At 31.8% G+C, this 21,733-nt stretch overlaps 1 protein-coding gene across 1 annotated transcript in view; it reads left to right on the top strand.

The window, feature by feature from the left end:
- LOC140441706 (protein turtle-like) overlaps positions 1–21,733 on the top strand; it is a 518,457-nt gene that overhangs the window by 388,995 nt on the left and 107,729 nt on the right. The window contains exon 8 of the mRNA XM_072532588.1: positions 19,457–19,616. Within this exon, the coding sequence (XP_072388689.1) occupies positions 19,457–19,616 (160 nt within the window). The remainder of the gene's footprint in view (positions 1–19,456; positions 19,617–21,733) is intronic.

The raw sequence follows: 21,733 nt of genomic DNA, 5'->3' as shown, positions 1-21,733 counted from the left end.
CTGATAATTGGAAAAAGTAATTTCACAAAAAAAAAACAAGGATAACTGAAGTACGAAGACATTCAGTGGTGATTAGAATCTATATACTTAGTGGAAAACAGTTCATTTAGGCATTCAGTGAAAGAAAGGTACAAAATTTTGTTAATATAATTTAGTTAGTGTCATAACAATTTCAATTTTGAAGATAGTTTGTTTAAATTTTAGATTGTCTATAGAATTTAATTAGTTTTATAAGAATATCAGTTTAAAGATAGTTTATTTTAAATTTACATTGACTAGGTTAGATATATATGTGTGTTTCATAATAGTTATAATAAAGATAATTTAAAAAAGTACTTACAAGCTAATTCTTTGAGAACCACGATAAAAACCCTATATATTATATTATTAAAAATACTCATTGCTCATCATTCGAACAAAAAAACACATCATAACAATATATATATATATATATATATATATATATATATATATATATATATATATCTTCTGTCTCTCTCTTACTCATTATCTTACATATGTAATGATTTCACCGTTTCACTCCCGTACAAATTTCCAACGTGGAGCGCGCGTATAGAAGTATAACTTCAAAAAGAGAAGTTAATCAGAAATGTATCAATCTTAATTTTGAATTTGTAAGTTTTCTTTAATATCCAGCAACTCAGTTAGTAAAACTGTATACGAATTAAGTATTATTTGTTTATCTTTGTCTATCTAAGTGATTGTTAACATAGGCTTGTATAAATTAATCCATTATTTCAAAAACATGAAGAACTTAATCAGAGTTTCAAAATAAGCTATTTAAAATTAGCAGAGCCCTAATTTTAAACGTATAATTAAAATTTTAATTACCAAATTCACTCTTCTGTGAATTTCATTCCCACTAATCAGATTTTATTGTATGTAATATTAGGTTTGTTATCCATAATTTTTAACTTAATTACCAGTTATTTTATGTGATAGGCTAAGATTTTACATTAAAAATGCATAAAAATAGATATACAGTCGTCACATTATTAATTACACAACAAATTATTCAGGACTTAATTACAACAATTACAACAACAATTACTTTCTAAAGTACATGGAGGTAAGGAAGACGTCATAGAATACTTCAGTAAAATTCTGGGAAAATCAGAAAGAAACCATTGTTTCTTTAGAAAGGAGTTATTGGCGGTCGTCAAAGAAGTAGAACACTGCCACTTGTTTTTCTATGGCAGAAGATTATTTATAAGAACTAACCATTCCGCTTTGCAAAGGTTTCTCAATTTTAAGGCTCCTGAAGGCCAGATAGCTTGATGGCTGGAGTGACTATAGGCCAATGATTTTGACATACGCCGTAGAGCGGGCAGAGGTCATGGGAATGTCGACGACCTCTCGAGAAGACCATGTAAAGAGAAGAACTGTCGATTTTGCAAGCGACAGGAAGAATGAAATTCTACAGTTCTACAAAATGATAAAGAGCGGAAGTAACGAAGAAACTGTAACCAAAGAAAACCTCCAGGCCAAGCATAAAAAATGTCCAGATATACTCTATATATATAGTCTGTGAGTGTCTGTACTACAGAGATAGGTCGCATTAGCAGGACATTGCTAAATATGGGCAATCGGTAAAGGGCTATTGGCTTCAGTGGGACTCCTTATGTCTGCGAGATGGCGTCATCTCTCGTAAATGGGAGAGTTCAGATAGAACAAAAACAGTGCCTCAAGTTGTTCATCCAAGGACATGTGTAAAGGATGAGCTTGCAGAACTCCATGATAGCCACTGCGAGGGCATTTTAAGATCAATAGAACTCTTGCCAGAGTCCGTGAGTGGTATTACTAGGTTAATTGTCGACAAGATTCAGAAGAATATTGTAAACCATGGAGCCTGTGTAAATCCAAGAAAGGACCCAAAACAAGACTTAAGGGGAAAACTCACACAATACGTCACCCGGACACCATGTAAATGAGTTACTGTCGTCATTCTTTGACAATTCCTAATAACAGCATCAGGAAATAAGTATTTGATAGTTGGTATGGACTATTTTTCCAAATCGTTTGTGCTTCAAGGGTGTTATTAACATAAATGACTACCTAACTACTGCCAATTTAATGCCTTCATGGGTATTTTCTCAAGACCACTACTTACACACTTGTGACAGAAACCAACATATATGCCGCACAAAAGCTAAATCACAATTTCAAAACTTCCGAAGATGAAATTCTAACTTTTGTAAGAGTAACGCATTTGTCAGGATATCATTCACTACCATATCGAAGGCTGTACTGGTCACGAGTGCCAGACGTTAATTTCTCATTAGTATTCCATGCAATTCGCCTTAATCGTTTTGATGAAATAATGAAGTATCTGCATCTAGCTAAGAATGAAAAAACTGATAATACAGATTCTCTGTACAAAGTTCGACCATTATTTGACTTCCTTAACTCGGTTTTTAAGCAGATTACACCTGGTAATTATATGAGTGTCGATGAGAACACTACTCCATATTACGGCAGAAACAGTCATAAGCAATTCATAAAAGGAAAACCAATAAGCTTTGGATTTAAATTATGGGTTGCCTCTGATTCGCCTGGATAAATTCATCATATTGAACCATATTGTGGCTCTTATACCAAAATATCTGGTGCTGGTCTAGGACAAAAAGGAAATGTTGCAATCGGATTGTCTGATTACCTTCAGTTACCAAAATGGTACAAAAATATATTTTGATAATTTGTTTACATCGGTTGCATTGTTGCAGGAGCTAACAAGAAGAGGCCTGGGTGGTACTGGAACTCTTCGTGAAAACAAACTTAATTCTGCAATAAATGTACCAAATAAAACAGATTTAAAAAAAAAACTTCTAGAGTTAGCACTTCGGTTTCATCTACAGGAGAAATGTTATGCTTCGTGGAAACGACAACAATGTGCTAACTATACTCACCAATGATGACGAATTTCGACCCATGAAGTTACAATAGCAATATGGAAGGAGGAGACTTTTTTTACCAATTTGTCTCAACTTATAGTACTCAAATAAGGTCAAAAAAGTGGTGGTGGCTTTATTTTTCATGGGCAGTAGATGTTTCCATGAGTTGAAGCTTGGTCTGTTACAATTTCGACGGGAGTGTGCAACTTATATTTTGAAATCGTTTGGAAGTAGGCCATCAGTGAGTGGAGTACGATCATCGTTACAATGTTCCCCTGTTATTGAAGACTTGCGAAGAGATTGAACTGACCATACAACAGAGAAGGGTAGGTCTAAATATCGACGTTGCAGAGTATGTGAAAATCGTACTTGTTACTTATGTAAGAAGTGTGATACACCTCTGCATCCTAATAAGTGTTTTAAAATATTCCATAATGTTTAAAATTAACCTGAAATAAATATTAATGTATTTTAACTTGTTTTATGTCATATCATCCCAGTGGCTATACTTGCCAGTCACAAAATGGCATTTATACATATAATTTAATTCTGAATATAATGTATATAATTTTGAATGCCTTTCTGTATCTCAAAATTAAAAATGCATCTTCTTATTTCTGCTATGGAACTACGGGCTTTAATGGAATAATGAAGGTCATAATATGTCACTCAGTATTGTACTGAAAGACATTGATTTTAAATGGCTAAAAGATTATGCAAGACGGGGACTGATGGAACAGTCTTAAATTGCTGCGAAGGGAGCAGAATTTTTGAGATTATATTAAAAATATAAACATGAAGGAACTGTACAAGTTTGTTTTTATAATTGAAACTTGGATTTTTCAGAATGGATTTATATGTCGCTCATGGCAAGACGGGAATAAAAGAACTATAAAATCTATCAAAACTGATGGAAAATGTTAATATATTTAATCATATTGAAAACATAAAGGTGTTAAAATAAAAAATTTTTAGATACAATATTTTTCACGCTGGTAATGACAGTGGCTTTATTGAGGGTGCAGTTGCTATATTTTCCTTTAAATCGGCTTTAATGGACTGCTTTGGGGAAATGAATGAAGCTAATATTTTTTCGTGGTTTGAAAATCAACTATTAAAAAGTTTTTCTGAACCAGGTCTAATTATAATGAATAATGCTCGTTACGATAGCATGTTGGTAGACAAAACGCCAAAAGATCGGTTAATTAACAATAAACCGCATTTTCATGTGACATTGAAAAAGAGCTTTGGAAGATTGTTGTACAGTAAGTACGCCTAATAAGATGTTAGTTCAGGTTATCATTTTTTTTAGAAACAAGACACCTCCAAAATACATTGTTTATGATATGCAAAACAATATCGCCATAAAGTATTAGATCTGCCACTATACCACTTCTTATACCCATACCACATTAATTTTATAGTATTTTCAATTTAAATATAGAATTAATATTGAAAATTGACAAAAGCTATTGTAAACAAAATATTGGTAGAGATAGCTATCAAGAATGTGATGCTTAAAACATCTGGAAAGAAGCTCTTCAAACTGCTACACCCCAAACATGATAAAATTCTACAGATCATGACATTGTTTTATTGACCATACAACACAATGGCAATCGCTGTGACATCTTACACTTTCCAGCTCTATATTCATTTCACAGTAGGTACGAATTGTCGTTATTGACACATTGACATTCAAAATTTCAAACGAAGTTCTCAAAGAATAACAAATAATTAATAAAATGCCCATTACGTTGTATACCATCCAAGAAAAAGTACAACTTGTAACATGGTACTTTCAGGGTCATTCGATATTCGAAGAAATTGATTTATTTATTGTTGCCTTCGAAAATAGACCCCCACCAATTATTACAACACTTAAAAATACCATTAAACATTTTCAAACTTCGAGATGTGTAAACAGTTGTAAAGAGTGTCATGAAGGTAATAAACCACGTGTTAGACCTGTCGATCTTCTTCTTCATGTACCATGTCCTTTCAGAACGTTGATTACCATCATAGCTATCTTAATTTTATTCACTGCCACCCTAAATAGAATGCTTGACCTGTCGATGAGGAGCGTCAAAACAGGGATATTGGTATTTGTGCTTTTGTGGAAGCAAGTGAATCCTGCAATAGTGTACAAATTGCTAGGGAAGTTAACGTGAATGCTCGAACTGTCCAGCGAGTTCTCAAAAGGAATGGGTATCACTATTTTAAGATACAACCAACACAAAAGCTGTTTCCGAAAGATAGCTTTAGGCGAATGAAGTTTTGTGAAATTATGTTAGATAAACAGAATAAAAATGTACACTTTTTAAAAAATATTTTATTTTCTGACGAATCTTTATTTTAACTACATAAAAAACACAATCCATTCGTTGCAAGGTATTATTCTCGGAAAAATAAGCACCTCTGTGTTGCAGTGCGAATGCAGCATCCGCAAAAGTTAAATGTTTGGACTGAGATGTTAGGAGACCATATCGTCCGTCCATTTTTTATCGATGGAAACCTAAATATTAAGGCTCAAAAAATGTGCCCAAATATTTACAACTTTTACAGAATAAGATCTTTTCGACAGTTCAACGCCTTGCCGTTAATTTTCAGGAGGTTTATTTCCAACAGGATGGGTGTTCGGCCCACAACTCTAGAGCAACTATTGACTTCCTCAATCAAACGTTTCCTGATCGACTGATAAGTACACGTGGTACAATTAAATGGCCCGCTAGATCCTGTAACTTACCGCCTAACGATTTCTTTTTTTTTTGGATTTTCTCAAAGAAAACATTTATAGACATCAGTTTAAAAGGGCCACAAACCTAGTCGAATTAAGGGCAAAAATACTTCATTTTTCTGCAAGCCTTATACCAGCCCTACTCCAAAATATGAGGAGAAATGTGTATGAAAGATTTGGTTACTGTTTAGCACAAGGAGGTGGAATATTTGAGCCCTTAATTCATTAATCTGCTTTTCTAATTTTAATTTTTTGTTAGGTACATTTTACGAAGTTTGTAGGTTCTTAATTAGGTAGTATTTTTTATGTTTAAGTTTGGAAGAATTTTATTGTTTTTTTTTTTATTTAAAAGTATAAACGATTCTTATTCTGTCTGATTTTTTTTCTTCTTTCTTATCTTATTGTTATAAGCTTTGTCCATAAAATTTGTACAATTGAAGACATGAGATGATAAAGGTGCCATGTCCACTTTTTCAGATATTGAGTAATTGAAGGAAACGCGTTTTCACTTATATATTTTTTTTAATAAATTTTATAAAAATTACCAATATCTTATTAGATTAGAATCGTTTTGTACTTTTTTATATAATATTTTTTGTTTTTCTAGAATTTAAACTTTTTTAGTAATTTTAATTTTAATGGACATAGCACCTTAATCAACCAACATTTTATGCAGATGTTGGTATAAACTTGAGTAGAGAAAGGTGTTATGTCACCTATGTTGTATTTAAATTTTAAAAAAATAATAAAAAAAACTATTAAATAATCTGGAAATTAAATTTTATTTGCAGATTAACAAAAGCAAAGTAAGATACATTAAAAATTTATAAACAAAGACACAGAAACATTTAAATTTAACATGAATTACGTTTTTTCTTAGGGTTTTTCAAACATTCTTCTAAAACAATATCATAATACCATTTATACTCTGCTGGAATAAACGTAAGTTGATCTTGTAGATTTGAAATTTTTTCAGAAGTCAAACCACCGCATTTAGGTAACTTTTGTAAAACAACTTGATTACTTTGTACTATCAGTTTTCTTATTTTCCAAAACAACTTACTCTTAGCCACTTCACTTTATCTCGAAAATTTATTTTTTATTCAAGACTATTAGTGAGTCTTTTGTTTAAATGAAGTTTTGCAGGTAGAGTTTCAAAGCAATAAAAAAAATGTTCCATATTAAGGCATACACTTTGTTTGGTACTCGCAGATCTAATAATTTCCCGATATTGGTCTGGTAAATAAATATTCTGATGTTTTCTAAGAACCTTTTCTATTCTTCCAAAGTCTCTGTCAGAGTCAAGGTAATTGTGACCAACTTCGGGAAATTTATGGTCAATGATCTTAAATATTTTATTTAATATTAGGTATTGAAAAAGGTTAATAATGGAGAAGTTTTTGTTTTGTCCCCCACATTGATCTGACCAAATTATTAAATGATCAATTTGGGGATTTTCTTCTTTAAGAAGCAGACAAAATCGTAGCAAACAACTTGCTATTTCATTACTTCCCCTGAGGACTGAGGATATTGGCAATATCCTCAGTCCATGTAAAAAACATAGGACTTATGACCAGAACTCGTTAAACAGTGGACTCCAAAGTTGTATAGCCACATTTGTCTTAAGTAAAAAGATTTTGACGTTGATAGCTTTGGCAAAGGCATCGTTTGTTGAAGATCTACTGTTATGTAACATTTTTCTTTGGAAATTTTTACTGCTTCGCGGTCAACTTTCTGCTGCGCAAAAGCAAGTTGAAAATTATTCGAGTGCTCTAAAGAGTTCTCTCCAGCATCTCATAAACTGCAAGTATCACTTTTTGGTACACCAAAAGATAAGCTAAACCTTGTTTCAAATATATGTCTGTAAAAAGAGGCCTTTACGAAATATTTAGTTTCGAGCTTTTTTGTTTGACAATCCTCTATATACAGTTGATGAAGTCGGTTAATATTTAGTAAAGGGGAAATGTATTTGTTATGTGGGTTTTTAGTCCTAGAATAATGTGATTCTTCTGAAGAAAACTGCTTGATATGATTTTCAATGCAGTTTATTACTTCATCGGATATTTTTTTTGGATTTTTGTGATGCCCTTGCTTATGTGGTGAGGGCATTACCTGGGCAGATTTTAAGTCATTTTGAGCTTTAAAGACTTTTTTTTGTCCAATTCGGTATAAAGAGCAGAAAGTATCTTTACACACTAGTGTATTTTCTTTATCACACGTAATAAAATATTTAAAGCTGTAAGCTTTCGTTTTTATATTTTTACTAGGGCGGTGACGATTAACTTCCTGCATCTTAATACTTTTAAATATTTTTGGAATTTGTATCTAGCTTATAAAATTTTCTTAGAATTTCTTCTCTGCTTGAAATACTAAACTTCTCAGTACAGTTTAGTCTACATTTTTCTTTACACAGTAAATCTCTTTTAATTGTTTTTTCTTCCATCACTTTACCAGTCTTTTGAGAAATATATTCCTTACTTTGTTGTCTTAACCTTGCAGCTTTATTTCGTTTCCAATTATCAGGTTTCCGGACTTTTTTTTAGTTATTTTTAAAACTGGTTTAACAATTTCTCTTCTACTTATTTCATCGGCAGTAACATGGAATTGCTGGTTATGGTCTTCTATACGTATTTCCCGAGGTATTTCCTCCTGCACTTCGTCAATCCTATCCGGGGTTTCCCTGCTGTTTGTTAGAGCCTTAAAAATATCTTAGTTATTTATTAAATTTATACTTATTTCTAATTTCTATTTTTATTTCTTAATCTTAGCTTTTTTTAGCTTTACCTTTTTAATTTCTTGGTTATCAGAAAACATTTTACGTTTGACTCTATCAATATCCGGATATTTGTTTATGAGACTCGTCGAATAAGAAATATTTGAGTTATCAGAATCCTCTTCTGAATCTTCTTCACTTGATGGGGAATATTCGCTGCCTGATGTAACACTTTCATCAGTACAATTATCCATATAGTCTAAAAATTTAATTTATGTACATAGGTAGGTATGTATGTAATAATAACTTAAGTAATGTATATTATATCTATATTTTTTTAAATAAAAAATTGAATTGCAGAGGGGGTAAATTGTTATTAAAAAGAGATGATTAATTAATAAAGGTAGTAAAAAATTTTTTAATATGCTTACCTGCTTTAGAGTTGACCTTCTTTTGAAGTCCACTAGTGCTTGGCTGCTCCAAAATCACCGCATTGGTATTATTGACCTCTAGAGAAGTACAAAATACAGTTTCTATCTACAAAAAAATTCTCTATTTGGACTTACCTTTATTTGAAACACATATTTTCTTGTTTTTTACTAATTCTAACATTTTTTTACTTCTTGAACCCATGTTGAAAGATGTGATAAACAACAAACATAACCTTAAACCTTGTCATGTCACATGGCACCTACCATGTAAATAAAACTTTCCCACTATCTAGTTGATAAAGGTGATATGTCCTTAAATATGGACATAGCACCTTTATCTAATAAAAAAGGGTACTAAGTCATAGGACATAGTACCTTTATCAATTAAAATAATCCTTATTATTAACAATTTAAGAATCTTGAGTTATTCAGGGGTTGTATTACGACTTTAGGTAACCAAATATACAAATAAGTCATTTTTTGAAAAAAAAAATGGACATAGCACCTTTATTAACTCTTGTTCTTCAATTTTCTTTCAATGTCTTCAATTTTCAGTGACAATAAAGCATATTACTTATTTACTTACTTATTTATTTGTAGTGCTATTAAGGCTAAAAAATAACCAAAAAATTAGTTTAGAGCATTATAATAAATATACCTACTCTAGAGATGGGATTGCAATAAATCTTAATTCCTATGGTCAACAAAACAATGTCGTTATCTGTATTAGCCATTCAGAGAATGTAATTAAAAAATGGTATGATTTAGAGCATATACTAGATAGACAGATTCCAGTGGTAGCGGTGACATAGATAGTGATTAAAGCATCTTGGGGCTCTTTCAGCATTAAAGTTAAGCTTCATTTTTGAATAGGTTTAACTGATGATGAAACAAAGTTTTTCTAAAAAAACCAAGAAAGGCTAAAATCTGGAAACAGAAGCATGTACTAGTGTGTAACTTTTAAGCACCCCATTTTTTTGCATTGTTCAAAAAAAATATATAAAACGATTATATGCACAATTGCAATGTATCGATCAAAAAACTCAAACTTAAATAACGCTAAAGTAAAAATATTGATTAACATCTGAAAATCAAGTTGTAATAAAACATTTTAAAGTAAATAAGTAATGAAAACAGTGTTGTTTTTTATTCTATTTTATTTCTTTGTACTGCCCAAGCCGCTGAAATTATTTTTAACATATGATTATTACTCAATTTTTATTTTCTATTTCTAAGTTTTTAATTTATTTACATTGAATATTAATTTATTTTGTTGCATAATTCACTTCTGCAACAATTATATGATATATTTTATTAAAAAAAAAAAATTTAGGAATTTTTTTTATTTTGACCATAATGTCAACTAGATCTCTGACGTAGTTAATGACGTGCATCGGGGTTTATACTGTACCAACTACACATGTAATTTCATCAAGTGTATCAATGTTATTTTTTTATTTAATATTATTATTATTATTATAATATCTTCTTTTCTTACTTTATGTAATTTAGGACAAGATAACTCTTGTTTAATAAATCTACAAATCCATTAAAATGTTCTTAAAGATTGATCAAATATTGCAACAACAATTTTATCATTACAGGATTGTCAATAGTTAATAAAGACACATCACATATCTCTAGAGATGCATCAACCAATACGAAATATTATTACAAGTACTACGTCACTTGTTAATTAGAACAAACACTGTATGTAGAACTTGTTCTGAAGTTTATAAAGTTTGTACATTAATACTAGAACTTCGCTACACACCAAACTTGAACAAATTCCGAATCGCATTACGCTCTCTGGTTTGACGTTTTCCTGTTACTAAGTATAATAATGCAAGTAATGAATTTCGATCCTTGCTAACAAATTATTTAGTTTAGTTTCATCTTCATCGAAACTGATCTAGATAGGTACACTTTCACTTGTGAGCAATAAAAATAGTATCAAAAAGATTAAAATTTATACCACGATATTCATAAATCTGTGGCCTGGTTTTAAAGATGGCCAACTCCATTTAGCAAAATTTTCAGTATAGGTACAAAACTGTTTAAACTACTTCCACACAATTAGTACTGTTGAATTTTTTTTGTTGATTAATAATTATTTCCAGAGCATCTTGGAATAAAATATTTATGCTTTTTACTCTAGTTAAATTGATCTTTAACGTTAAAATATGGAGTTGGCCGTGTTTGTAACCAACATGTTGAGATAGTCGTTTTTGTCACCAAAAATATTGCTGATGGTGTCGCTGATATCTTAAGGCAGCAGTAAAATGTCAGTAGCAATGCATCAGGACTTGCCCAGTACTGAAGATTTTTTTGGTGAAAATAAAAAAAGTTGAAATATGTGGTAAAAATACTAATAATTTATTGGGCTAATACAATATTTTCAATAAAATTTTACCCAATCAATACACTAACAACAAAAGTTCTTTAGATACCTGCTTGATCGGTAGACAATATCTGAATCTTACAATAATTCTGAATCAAAAGTCCATTACAACTTGGTTGACTTCCATGACTTCATCACAGTCTGCATTATTTAAGCACTCACATTCAGGAAGTGGATTTTCAGGCATCATTTCATTATTGTTTATCACTTCGTGATACCATTTCACATTTTCCATTTTACTTCATTTTTAACCATAATGTTTTTGTAATAAAACACGCACGTCTTTATTTTTAACGCATTCACTTTGACTCCAAGCGTAAGTTCAGTTGGGTTTATATCCCACACTTTTTTCCCTGGTCTCATAACACTCAAACTTGAAATAATTGGGAAACTGTAGTTTTGTTCGTCACTGACAGTTACTGACTTTTGTTTCTTGGTCAGAATTAACTTTTTGACTTATGAAATTTTTAAATGAAGATTTGTTAGGTCTTTAACACAGTTTTTAGCTTCTGACTTCCAATCTTGGTTGGTCCAGTCTTTTCCTAAAAGTTTGACTGTCCCATGCTTACTAAATTCTGAATGATACTCTTCAAGCTGCACAATTGTATCTCTTTTCTTTACACTTCGTTCTATGCCACCAAAAATTCTATCACTAGGCATATATGAGTGACCGGTAACAGGAAACACAAGCTCCACTGTTATATTTGAAGTTTTAGTCCTGTGCAGCCAAGCAATGCATATCGATAATACAATACTATTTTGTTTTGGCCTGGACACCCATCAGCTACCAGCCTCAAAGTGTCTTTTCCTTCAAAGTAATCAGATTTAGATCTGCCCTCAAGTTCTTCAAATACTGCAAAGGCTATTTCATTCTAAGACTTTTTCATTTCGTGTTCGGCCCAAGAGTACATTGATACATTTTCTTTGCGTAAAGCTTCGGTTTCATTAGAATATCCAGAAACTATCGTCAGATAATAGCAGTATAACTATCTTGAATAGTACCTACACACTCTGATCTGGGAGCTTTGGCAGAGGCTTTGTGGAGATGACTGTTTTTGTTACCAATATATTTGAAAGCTGGCCGATTTTGTAACCAAGAGTACTATTCGAATGCAGTTTTAATATTGTTCTGGCCATTTTTGTCACCAAAACTATTTAGATTTGGATTCCTCATGTTATTTTACACAATAATCCATCAATATCTGAAAATTCAAAAAAATTGTGTTGGCCATCTTTGAAACCAGGCTACAGAAATAAAGTATAACAAATACATTCGCTGAGAAACTGGCAATTAAATTAACTTAACTTAACTCAATCGGATTGAGAAGAAGAGAAAATAAAAACGGATAACTAATGATAATCTAAAACTGGTAGGAAAACAATTAAACAGAAAATCCTAAAAAGAAAGAATCGGAAGAAGAGAGATCACTTAAAAGGAAGTATAAGGCAAAAAACGTAAAAGTAAAAAAACAAGCCAGAAAAGATAAAAAAACTATATAAATAAGATATTAAACTTATCAGAGAAGGCAGCACAACAAAATAAGGAAATGACCTACGAACACAACATACAATCTACAAAACCTAACAGGAAAAACATAAATTACGAGAAGTTAAGAATAAACAAAGAAATAGAATAAGAAATGGGTAAGGAATAATACAAAGAGAGAAGGAATACTTGCTAAGCAATTTTCTGAAGGGAAAAGCCGCAGGAATTTTTGGTGTCGGGGCATTAATATTTAGCCTGTGAACGTAACTTTGGAATCGTAGAGAAGAACAAGAAAACTTTTAATGATATTTATGTACCCGGAGATTGGACCAGAGTGATTATTACAGCCAAAAAACAAAAACCATTTACAGTAGTGGAAATGACCGGTAACGATTTCGTGAATAGTGTTCCATTAGAGAAAACCATTACTAATCGTAAAAAGACTGTCTAGGGTGAATCGGTCAACTAGTTAAAAATGCAATGGTTGCAAGACTCTTTAACTGAGCCACTACAATTTTATTATAAAGAATCTTACAATCTGGAGGTTATTTTTAAACATATAGACATTACAAAGCGCAATACATCTACGTTTATTGGAAAACTTCCACTTTTATACCCAAAAGGCAGAGACATTGAAGCAGCTAAATTTAGCAACTTACAAGATTTGTTAGTGTATGTACCACCTTATTTACATAACTTTTATAACAATTTAGATCAATGTATACAAAATAATGATGATGGAGAAGATGTGTTTTACGCTATAGAAGATTTCGAACAAATAATGGAATAAATGCTTATAAAAATAATTAGTTAAGGGCATTATTTTGACTTTTGTTCATTTTTTGTATATAAGTATTGTAAAAATATATTCTATGCAAAAACGCATTAAATTTTTTTTATTTATATAATGTTAGTGCAAAAGTGGCCTACAATTTTTTTTTCCCAAAAATATTTTGAAAATTTCACTTTTTTGTGATATTAATGTAAAATAAAATTTACTAACTTAATTTAAGGTGTAGAAATTGAAAACTAAGGTTAATAATTCTTAGAGAAATAGAGAGCAGTCAAATTGAATAAAACTTAAATCGTTCTTAAAGTCTAAGTGTTTAAAAGTTAGGCCACTCTTGCCTATGTGCCTCAAATATAGTACAGATGTGGAAACCTAAGATTGTACGGGATACCACGCAAAATCATAAACTTCATTAAACCTTTCTACGAAGAATACAAAGCCAAACTGAAACAGATAGGTAAAGTAACAGAAATAATAGACATAGAAAGTGGAGTCGAACAGGGTTGTGTACTATCCCATATCCTATTTCGTATTATGATAGAATGGGTAATAAAAAAAGTAACTGACGATCGAATAGGCTTCAGATGGAACCTATTTAAACAGTTAGAAGGTCTCGAATTTACAGATTAAATCAGCGTATTAACTGAATGCGGAAGTAATGTTCAAAAAAAAATTGGCAAGCTCTCACAGCACTCTGACACGACTGGACTTAAAATAAACATGGAAAAAACCAAACTCTCCAAATAATAAAAGAATGATAAATAGTAAGGAAGTAGAAGAGCAAGTTCACATATTTGGATTCAGTCATGGAAAGAAACGGGGTGTATAAAAAGGATATACAGACAAAAATCTTCTTCTTATGGTGCCCTATCCAATTAGTGGATGTTGGCGAGAATTCTGGCATACTCCTCTCGGTCTTGTGGGGCTCTAAAGAGTGCATCGGCATCGAGGTTTGTCCAATCCCTTATGTTTTTAAGCCATGAGTATTTCTTTCTTCCGATGCCCCGTTTTCCTTCTATCTTTCCTTCCATAATAAGCTTTTAGAACTGGTACTTGTAATTTCGAAATATATGACCCAGATAAGCAGTGTTTCTTCTTTTTATTATTGGTAGCAATTTTTCTTACTTATACACATAATTAACTTGCTACAAACAAATGTAAAATTTGTAAACGTAGTTAAATAAATCTTGAATCTATGAATCTTGAATCTATTCTCGTTCTCTGCCCATTCGATTTAATACTTCGACATTTATTGTGTGATCTGTCCAGATCAAAAATAATAAAGGATTAACATGCATCAACGCTTTAAATAAAATTTGTCAAACAAACAAAGTGTCAGAAACAACAAAAATTAAAATATTTAATAGTTGCATCAAAAGTTAATTAATTTACGGAGCAGAAACATGGAAATAGGACGAATCCACAACTTAAAGACTACAAACTTTTGTAAACAAATGATCCAACAGAATATATATAAATATATATATATATATATATATATATATATATATATATATATATATATATATATATATATATTATATATATATATATATATATATATATATATATATATATATTTATAAGGTCATTGAACTTCTAAGTGGAGCATAGAGCTTCAGTGAAAACGCGCCCTCAGGTTCTATTTTACGCTAAGGCCTTCACCTCATTCACCTCATTCGTAAGCAAGGTTATGTCTCTCCAATTTCTGTCAAAACATCTGCCAAATATTCCCAGCTATTTACTTCACGTTCTCTTGTTTTGAGTCCCGCCCTAAACATGTGTCGTCCTGGAGCCGTTTTTAGTTTATCTAGATTGTATGTTGGTCTGTTGGGGTCTCACGTGATTTTGTCTTTTGCCATCTTGATTCTAATGGTACTGATTACGAGATGGTGGTCACTTGCGATGTCTGCTCCTCTTTTATTACGTACATTAAGAAGAGATGATCTCCATCTTTTTAATATGGCGATGTAGTCTATTTGATTTTCTTTTATATGACCTGGTGCAGTCCAGTAACCTTGTGGATATTTTAATGTGGGAAGATAATTCCACCAACAACTAAGCTATAAAATTGGAACAATTTGTAAAACGCTCTTTGTTTTCATTTATTACTCCCAGGCATGTTTGCCCATTACGGTTTCTACGTTAATATTGTGTTCTCCAACTTTAGCGTTCATATCGCCCATTACTATTAGTATATCGCCTTGGTTTACTTGTTGTGTTGTTTGTTCTAGTTGTTCGTAGAAAATGTCTTTATCTTCGGGGAAGATGTGTTCATGGAAGCGTAGCACTAAATCACTCTTATCTTGCGGTGTCTGGTAAAATCTGGCAGTAATAATTTTATCATTAATGGGTTTCCATTAAATAAGGCTTTTTTGGCTTGTTTGCTTGAGTAGACGCCATCTTACTTCCGATAGACCAACAAAGCTTAATTTATACCTATTTAATTATTTTACTGCTTGAGCTAGTTTAGAAATCTCATGCAGAGTTTTAACATTCCAGCAACCAAATCATGTCCGTGTTTTCGGTGATGCCAAGGTCGTCAACAATTGATCCGTCTGGTTTGTTTCTACCAAAGTTTCAGTAATGAAATGAAATTTAAGATGGGTAGATTATTGGCCTTTCGTATCAGAGTCTAGTGCCAGGGATGCCGACTGTAGCTTCCAGACAAGCCTCAGGGGGTAGTGATCCTGGAGGTGGCAACGGCATTTCCTTCGTGCGACATATTAAAGTTATACCGCCTATACTCGGTCGGTCCAATAGAATAACTAATACAAAACTATGTGAAAGAACAAAGCAAACCAACATATCTACTACATTCAAGGAAAAAATGGAAATGTATTGGCCGTACTTTAAGGAAAGATAAAAGCAACATAACCAGACAAGCATTTGAATACACCCAGAGTGGAAAAGGAAGAGAGGAAGGCCAGTCAACAGCTGTAAAAGAACTAAAACGAGAGAACACGAAAAAATTGGAATAAGATGGGGAGCAAGAAATGGGGAACTAGTACACAGTTTATCCAGGGAATAAATAAGAAAGAATATGCGTTGACCCGTCCAGTCAGCAACCATACACTTTTGGCCAAGAAACGCATAAGTGCCCAATACTCCGTAAGGAGGGATGGAACTAGAAACAGAGAGTTATTTATAAATTAGTTCAGTAGATGTGAAAGTTTTAAGGGAAAGAAACAAAGTAAACCCAACTTCAATAGAAACAAACATTTAAAATAAAAGAGTTTTGTCAATAGGTGGAACAGTGCAATATAAACTCCCCGGCACAAAATTCGGCCAATAAAAATTTTTGATTAAATTTGACAGTTTATAACTTTTTTATTTGTAGTCCGATTTTCAAGACTCTTGCATAAGTTTGTAGGTACATATTATGAAATCGTTTTTTATTATTCTAGTAATAAACAATACTTGCTTAGATGGCATTGTACCCGGGTGAATAAAAGCGTTCTATTTTCTCCCAACTTTAAAGAATTCTGTGGAAAAATTAAAGGATTGATTTTGTTTGATCGTCTTTTCATATTATTTCGGAGGTAAATCTAAGATTTTGTTTTTTGAATCATTCGAATATCTCTTTTCTTGTAAGAGCTGTAAATAAAAACACTGCTCTGAAGGTTTATATAATTAAAATTTACAATATGAGTTACGTTAGGTCTAGCGGTATTGTGCATTAAGTTAAACTGGTTTCCAATGAAAGATGCAAATGGCACTACTACATCTTCGAGAACTTCTTCAATGTACCGACGAGCAGTCATAGCTCCATTTTCAACAATTACAGATTCGGTACGTGCTTGGCTACAAATGCCTGCCCAAATCATAACGAAACCACCATGATAAGATATTGTCTCTGATATGGTAGAGTTTGACATCTGTAAACTAGCTTCCGACCATCGGGTGACCTCAAACAAATCCTTGATTTGTTAATGAATAAAACGTTACCGCATTGTTGTACAGTTTAGTGGATATCTTTCAAACTCCAGTGGCTGCTGTCGATACCGAAGGAGTAGTTGTGGTACTGTCGCCGGCCTTCGTGAATGAAGCTCAACTTCCAATCTTCTTCGTATCGTTCTTTTATTTACATTTACATGACGTACAAGTTGCAGTTGATTTCTAAGAGACACAGCAGTATCGTTTTATTTCTCAAGGATCTAACAACTTCAAAGCAACCATCGGCTGCAATAGTTGATCTCCTTCTGTCAGAGCCTTGACGTCTTGCGAAATTTCCAATCTTTAGATACACCAAAGTTCCTGCCTTTTAACTTTTGTTACGACCATCCTACCTTAAAGCAACAATTCGAACCACGTCTGCTACTGTTAACACCATGATGAGAAACAATGTATTTTCTTGCTGGTACTGTTATTTTTATAAATGAAAATGTAAATTAATGTCACTGTCATTTAATTTTTATTGACGTGCCAGGCAAGATATTCATGTTTATGAGTCAATAATTGTTTTGTTTACATAAAATTGTAGAGAAATTGTAGAAAAAGAAGAAAATCTTAAAGATGTCTCCGAGATAATACGAAAGAATTATAAAACAATATCAGCTCTTCAATTTTTCCAGAATATTTTTCAAAAGTTTAAAAAAAACGGGTGTGGTAGTCCAGTGGGACTGCCGGTAGAAGTTATACTTCTATACACGCGTTCACCGTTAAAAATTTATATAGAAGTCAATCTGCCCAATCATTACATATGTAATGCTATAGGTAAGAGAGAGCAGAAAGAGAAAAAGAATTAGTTATATAGGTATATGGTGCATCGTTTGCTGTATATAAACATTTGACCTGTAATAGGTGTATAGTAAATGAAGGATTGTATCAATATTTTAATGAAAATATATATTTTTATTTTTATATATGTATAAAAGGAGTTGAATGCAAAAAAAAATTTACACATACTCTGCAGTAAAATTCGTTGTTTATTTTGTTATTAATATAAAAAATACAATACAATAAATAGACTGCAACATAATTCAATATAATAATACAATATAAATTAAAATGTAATATTCATAAGTATTTAAAACTGCCAATATACATAACTTACTTTACGAAGATAAAAATAAAAAAACCAACTCGGATTATGTTGTAAATTTTCATTTTATTTTAAAATTTATGTTTTTTGCGTATACTACATATATTTAATAAGATTAACGTGAGGTTTTTAAATATTTCAAAAATAAAAAAGGAAATTCATAATTGGGATTCGAACTAACAACCACCAGCGTATGAACCAAACACCTAAAGGATTTGCCAATTAGACATGATACTAACGGATTTTAAAATTGACAGTTCTCGGTAAAACAGTGATTATTTTGAAATACAAAAGCCTAAAATAATTACAAACGTTTAATTTTAAATAATACAAAACATATCACATAAATAATAATACATATTATATTATATATAATATATTATTATATATATATATATATATATATATATATATATATAAATATATATATACAATATTATATATATAATATTAAATATATATACAAAAGGAACATTTTATTCTCGAGAGAGGAAGAGAGAGAAAATATAGAAGATATATTTTCTCTCTCTGTCTTACTCATTATCTTACATATGTAATGGTTTCACAGATTCACTCTCATGCAAATTTCCAACGCCGACCGTGCGTATAGAAGTATAACTTCAAAAATAAAACGTTTCCATTCACCCCTAAATAATGCCATATAAGCAAAAATGGTTTATTACTAGAATAACAACAAAAAATGTCAATACACGTACAAATTGATGTAGAATCTTAAAAATCGGAATAAAAATAAAAAAGTTACAAATTGTCAAACTTAATCAAACATTTTTAGTGGCGGAATTTTGTGCCGGAGAGTAAATTTTAAGTTTATAAATAATATATTCGCAAGAATAACAATATTCCTTTTAGCATATACAAGATGTTAATAAAAATAAAATCATTGTTCTTTTTGTTGTTTATAATAATTTATTTTTATTACAGGGAAAAATTCTGAATATAAACGTGAATGCGGGAATAATTATAAGCAATCAAAGTCTCGTTCTGCAGGGCGTATCAAGATCCACCGCCGGAAACTATACATGTGTGGGGTACAATACCGAAGGTGACGGAGAAAGTAATCCATTCTACCTTAACGTCCTATGTATGTATTGCTTAATTAAATAGCTTATACAGTCACGACCAAAATATTTAATTATATATTAAGATTAACGAGTATAATAAAATAAAATCGGTTTTGTATTTTAGCATTTTAGTAAGTGTAGGTGCAAACTTTAGTTGTTTTTGATTTAAAAATATATTGCAACATGCAGCGATCTTGTACACGACATAAAATGTGACTAGAATCTCATCCATAATATTGACACCGCGGTTGCGGGTTAACTTATCCGCCGTTAGTTATTCTAAACATCAAAGGTAGTGGTGTAACGTGAAACATGCAAGCGATGTCGTCTATTATACATGTATCAGAGTATATTAGAGATAGTGCGAATACTTTTGACCACGGCGCAGTAGACGAAATTTGTTTTACAATAGAACCTTTTTGCCTTTACATTAATTTCGACTCCGCCTTCGCGCAGCTTCATGGTCAGGAGTGTTTACACTATCTCTATTTCCATCTGACACAGCAATATAGTACGGAGAGTAAAATCAGCTCTATTGATAAGGGACACCTTGTATATTTTCGAATTGTTGATCTCCAGCTACTTAATAAAGTAAAAGAGCAACAAGATTTTTATACAAATATCGACTAACTGTTATTATTATTCGGGTTTATGCCATATGGGTCTTATCCCCTTTAAGGTAGAAATTCATTCACTACGTTATCAAAAGGATTTAGCTACAGGGGGATTCTTTACGTGTTATCGAGTCCTAGGTGACCTGATATGCCAGAGTATCTTTCATATAAAATTCACCATACAGGTGTTGTCATGAACACAATCTATTTCATGCAATGTCTCGAAAGTTACTCTTGAAAGACCGCTTGATGACCTTAGTCGTGTGGAGCACTTGCTGGAAACTTGCTTGAAAATTTATTGATTAGATGATTCGTTCGTAAGTCTAAGTTCTATGTTTATTTGGTATGTTCCGGTTGCTGTAGCATTGTTTAATGTTGTGATTGCCTTTAAAAGTTATTTCATTATCCAGAAATAATTAACACAATAAAACACTAAAACCTTTTTTTTTTAACACTTCCACAAAATATATTATATAATATTATCACTACAGCTGTTTCGGCAAAGAGTCTTTCTCAAGTGATCTATTTTTACTTTTACGTTTACACTTTATAGTCTTTAACTCCATAAGTTGAGGAGCAGAGAACTGTTTATCTCAAGTTGAACATTCAGAATTATGTCTGTATTTTCCAATTTGTTTAATTTTTATAGATTCTAATAAAGATAGCTTAAGACCTTTATTTTGAATGTGAAGAATTTGAAATTCATCAATAAAACAATGATTATGGTCTAAAACGTACGCACTTCACCGTCTAGATCAAAATAATTCTTTTAATGGCGAATTTCAAATTCTTCCCATTCAAAAAAAAGGCATTAGAAGTCTTTCTTAGAATCTATGGAAATAAACAAATTTAAAAATTGAGACATAATTCTAAATGACTAACTTGAAACAAACAGTTCTCCCCTTTTCAACTTATTTAGTTAAAGTCTTTAAAGTGTAAACGCGTAAATGATACATATCACTTGAGAAAGGCACTCTGTCGAAACAGCTGTAGTGATAATAATTTTCTGGAAGGTTTTAAAACAAAAGTTTTCAGTGGTTTATTAACGGAAATGACTTCAATATTACTACTCAGGGTTTTTGGGGTCACTGATGACGAATCTCATGACGGCGATGATCTTAAAGGTCTCACGTATATTATAAACCAGCTGCTCCAACCTTCTTCTTCTTTAGGTGCCGTCTTCTTAGCGAAGGTTGGCGATGACCTCTGCAAAGTCTTCCTTATTTTGGGCTTTCCTTATTAAACTTTGAAAGTCTAATCCTGTCCAATCTTTGATGTTGCGCAGCCAGGTCATTTGTCTTCTACCCGAGCCGCGTCTGCCTTCTATTTTCCCTTCTATAATAAGCTGCTGCTCCAACCACTAGCAGAAAATATTATTAGAGAGTATCAGATGGGGGAGATCGACACTGGATCAAATATTTACAGTCAAACAGATCTTGAGTAAATCATGGGAACATGACATTGATGTTCACAACGTATTTGTAGACTTCAAACAGACATACGACTCAGTCAAAAGGAACCAA

This window comes from Diabrotica undecimpunctata, chromosome 5, assembly GCF_040954645.1.
Source record: "Diabrotica undecimpunctata isolate CICGRU chromosome 5, icDiaUnde3, whole genome shotgun sequence".
NCBI classification, from domain to species: Eukaryota; Metazoa; Arthropoda; class Insecta; order Coleoptera; family Chrysomelidae; genus Diabrotica; species Diabrotica undecimpunctata.
This window is presented reverse-complemented; position numbering and strand designations above follow the sequence as displayed.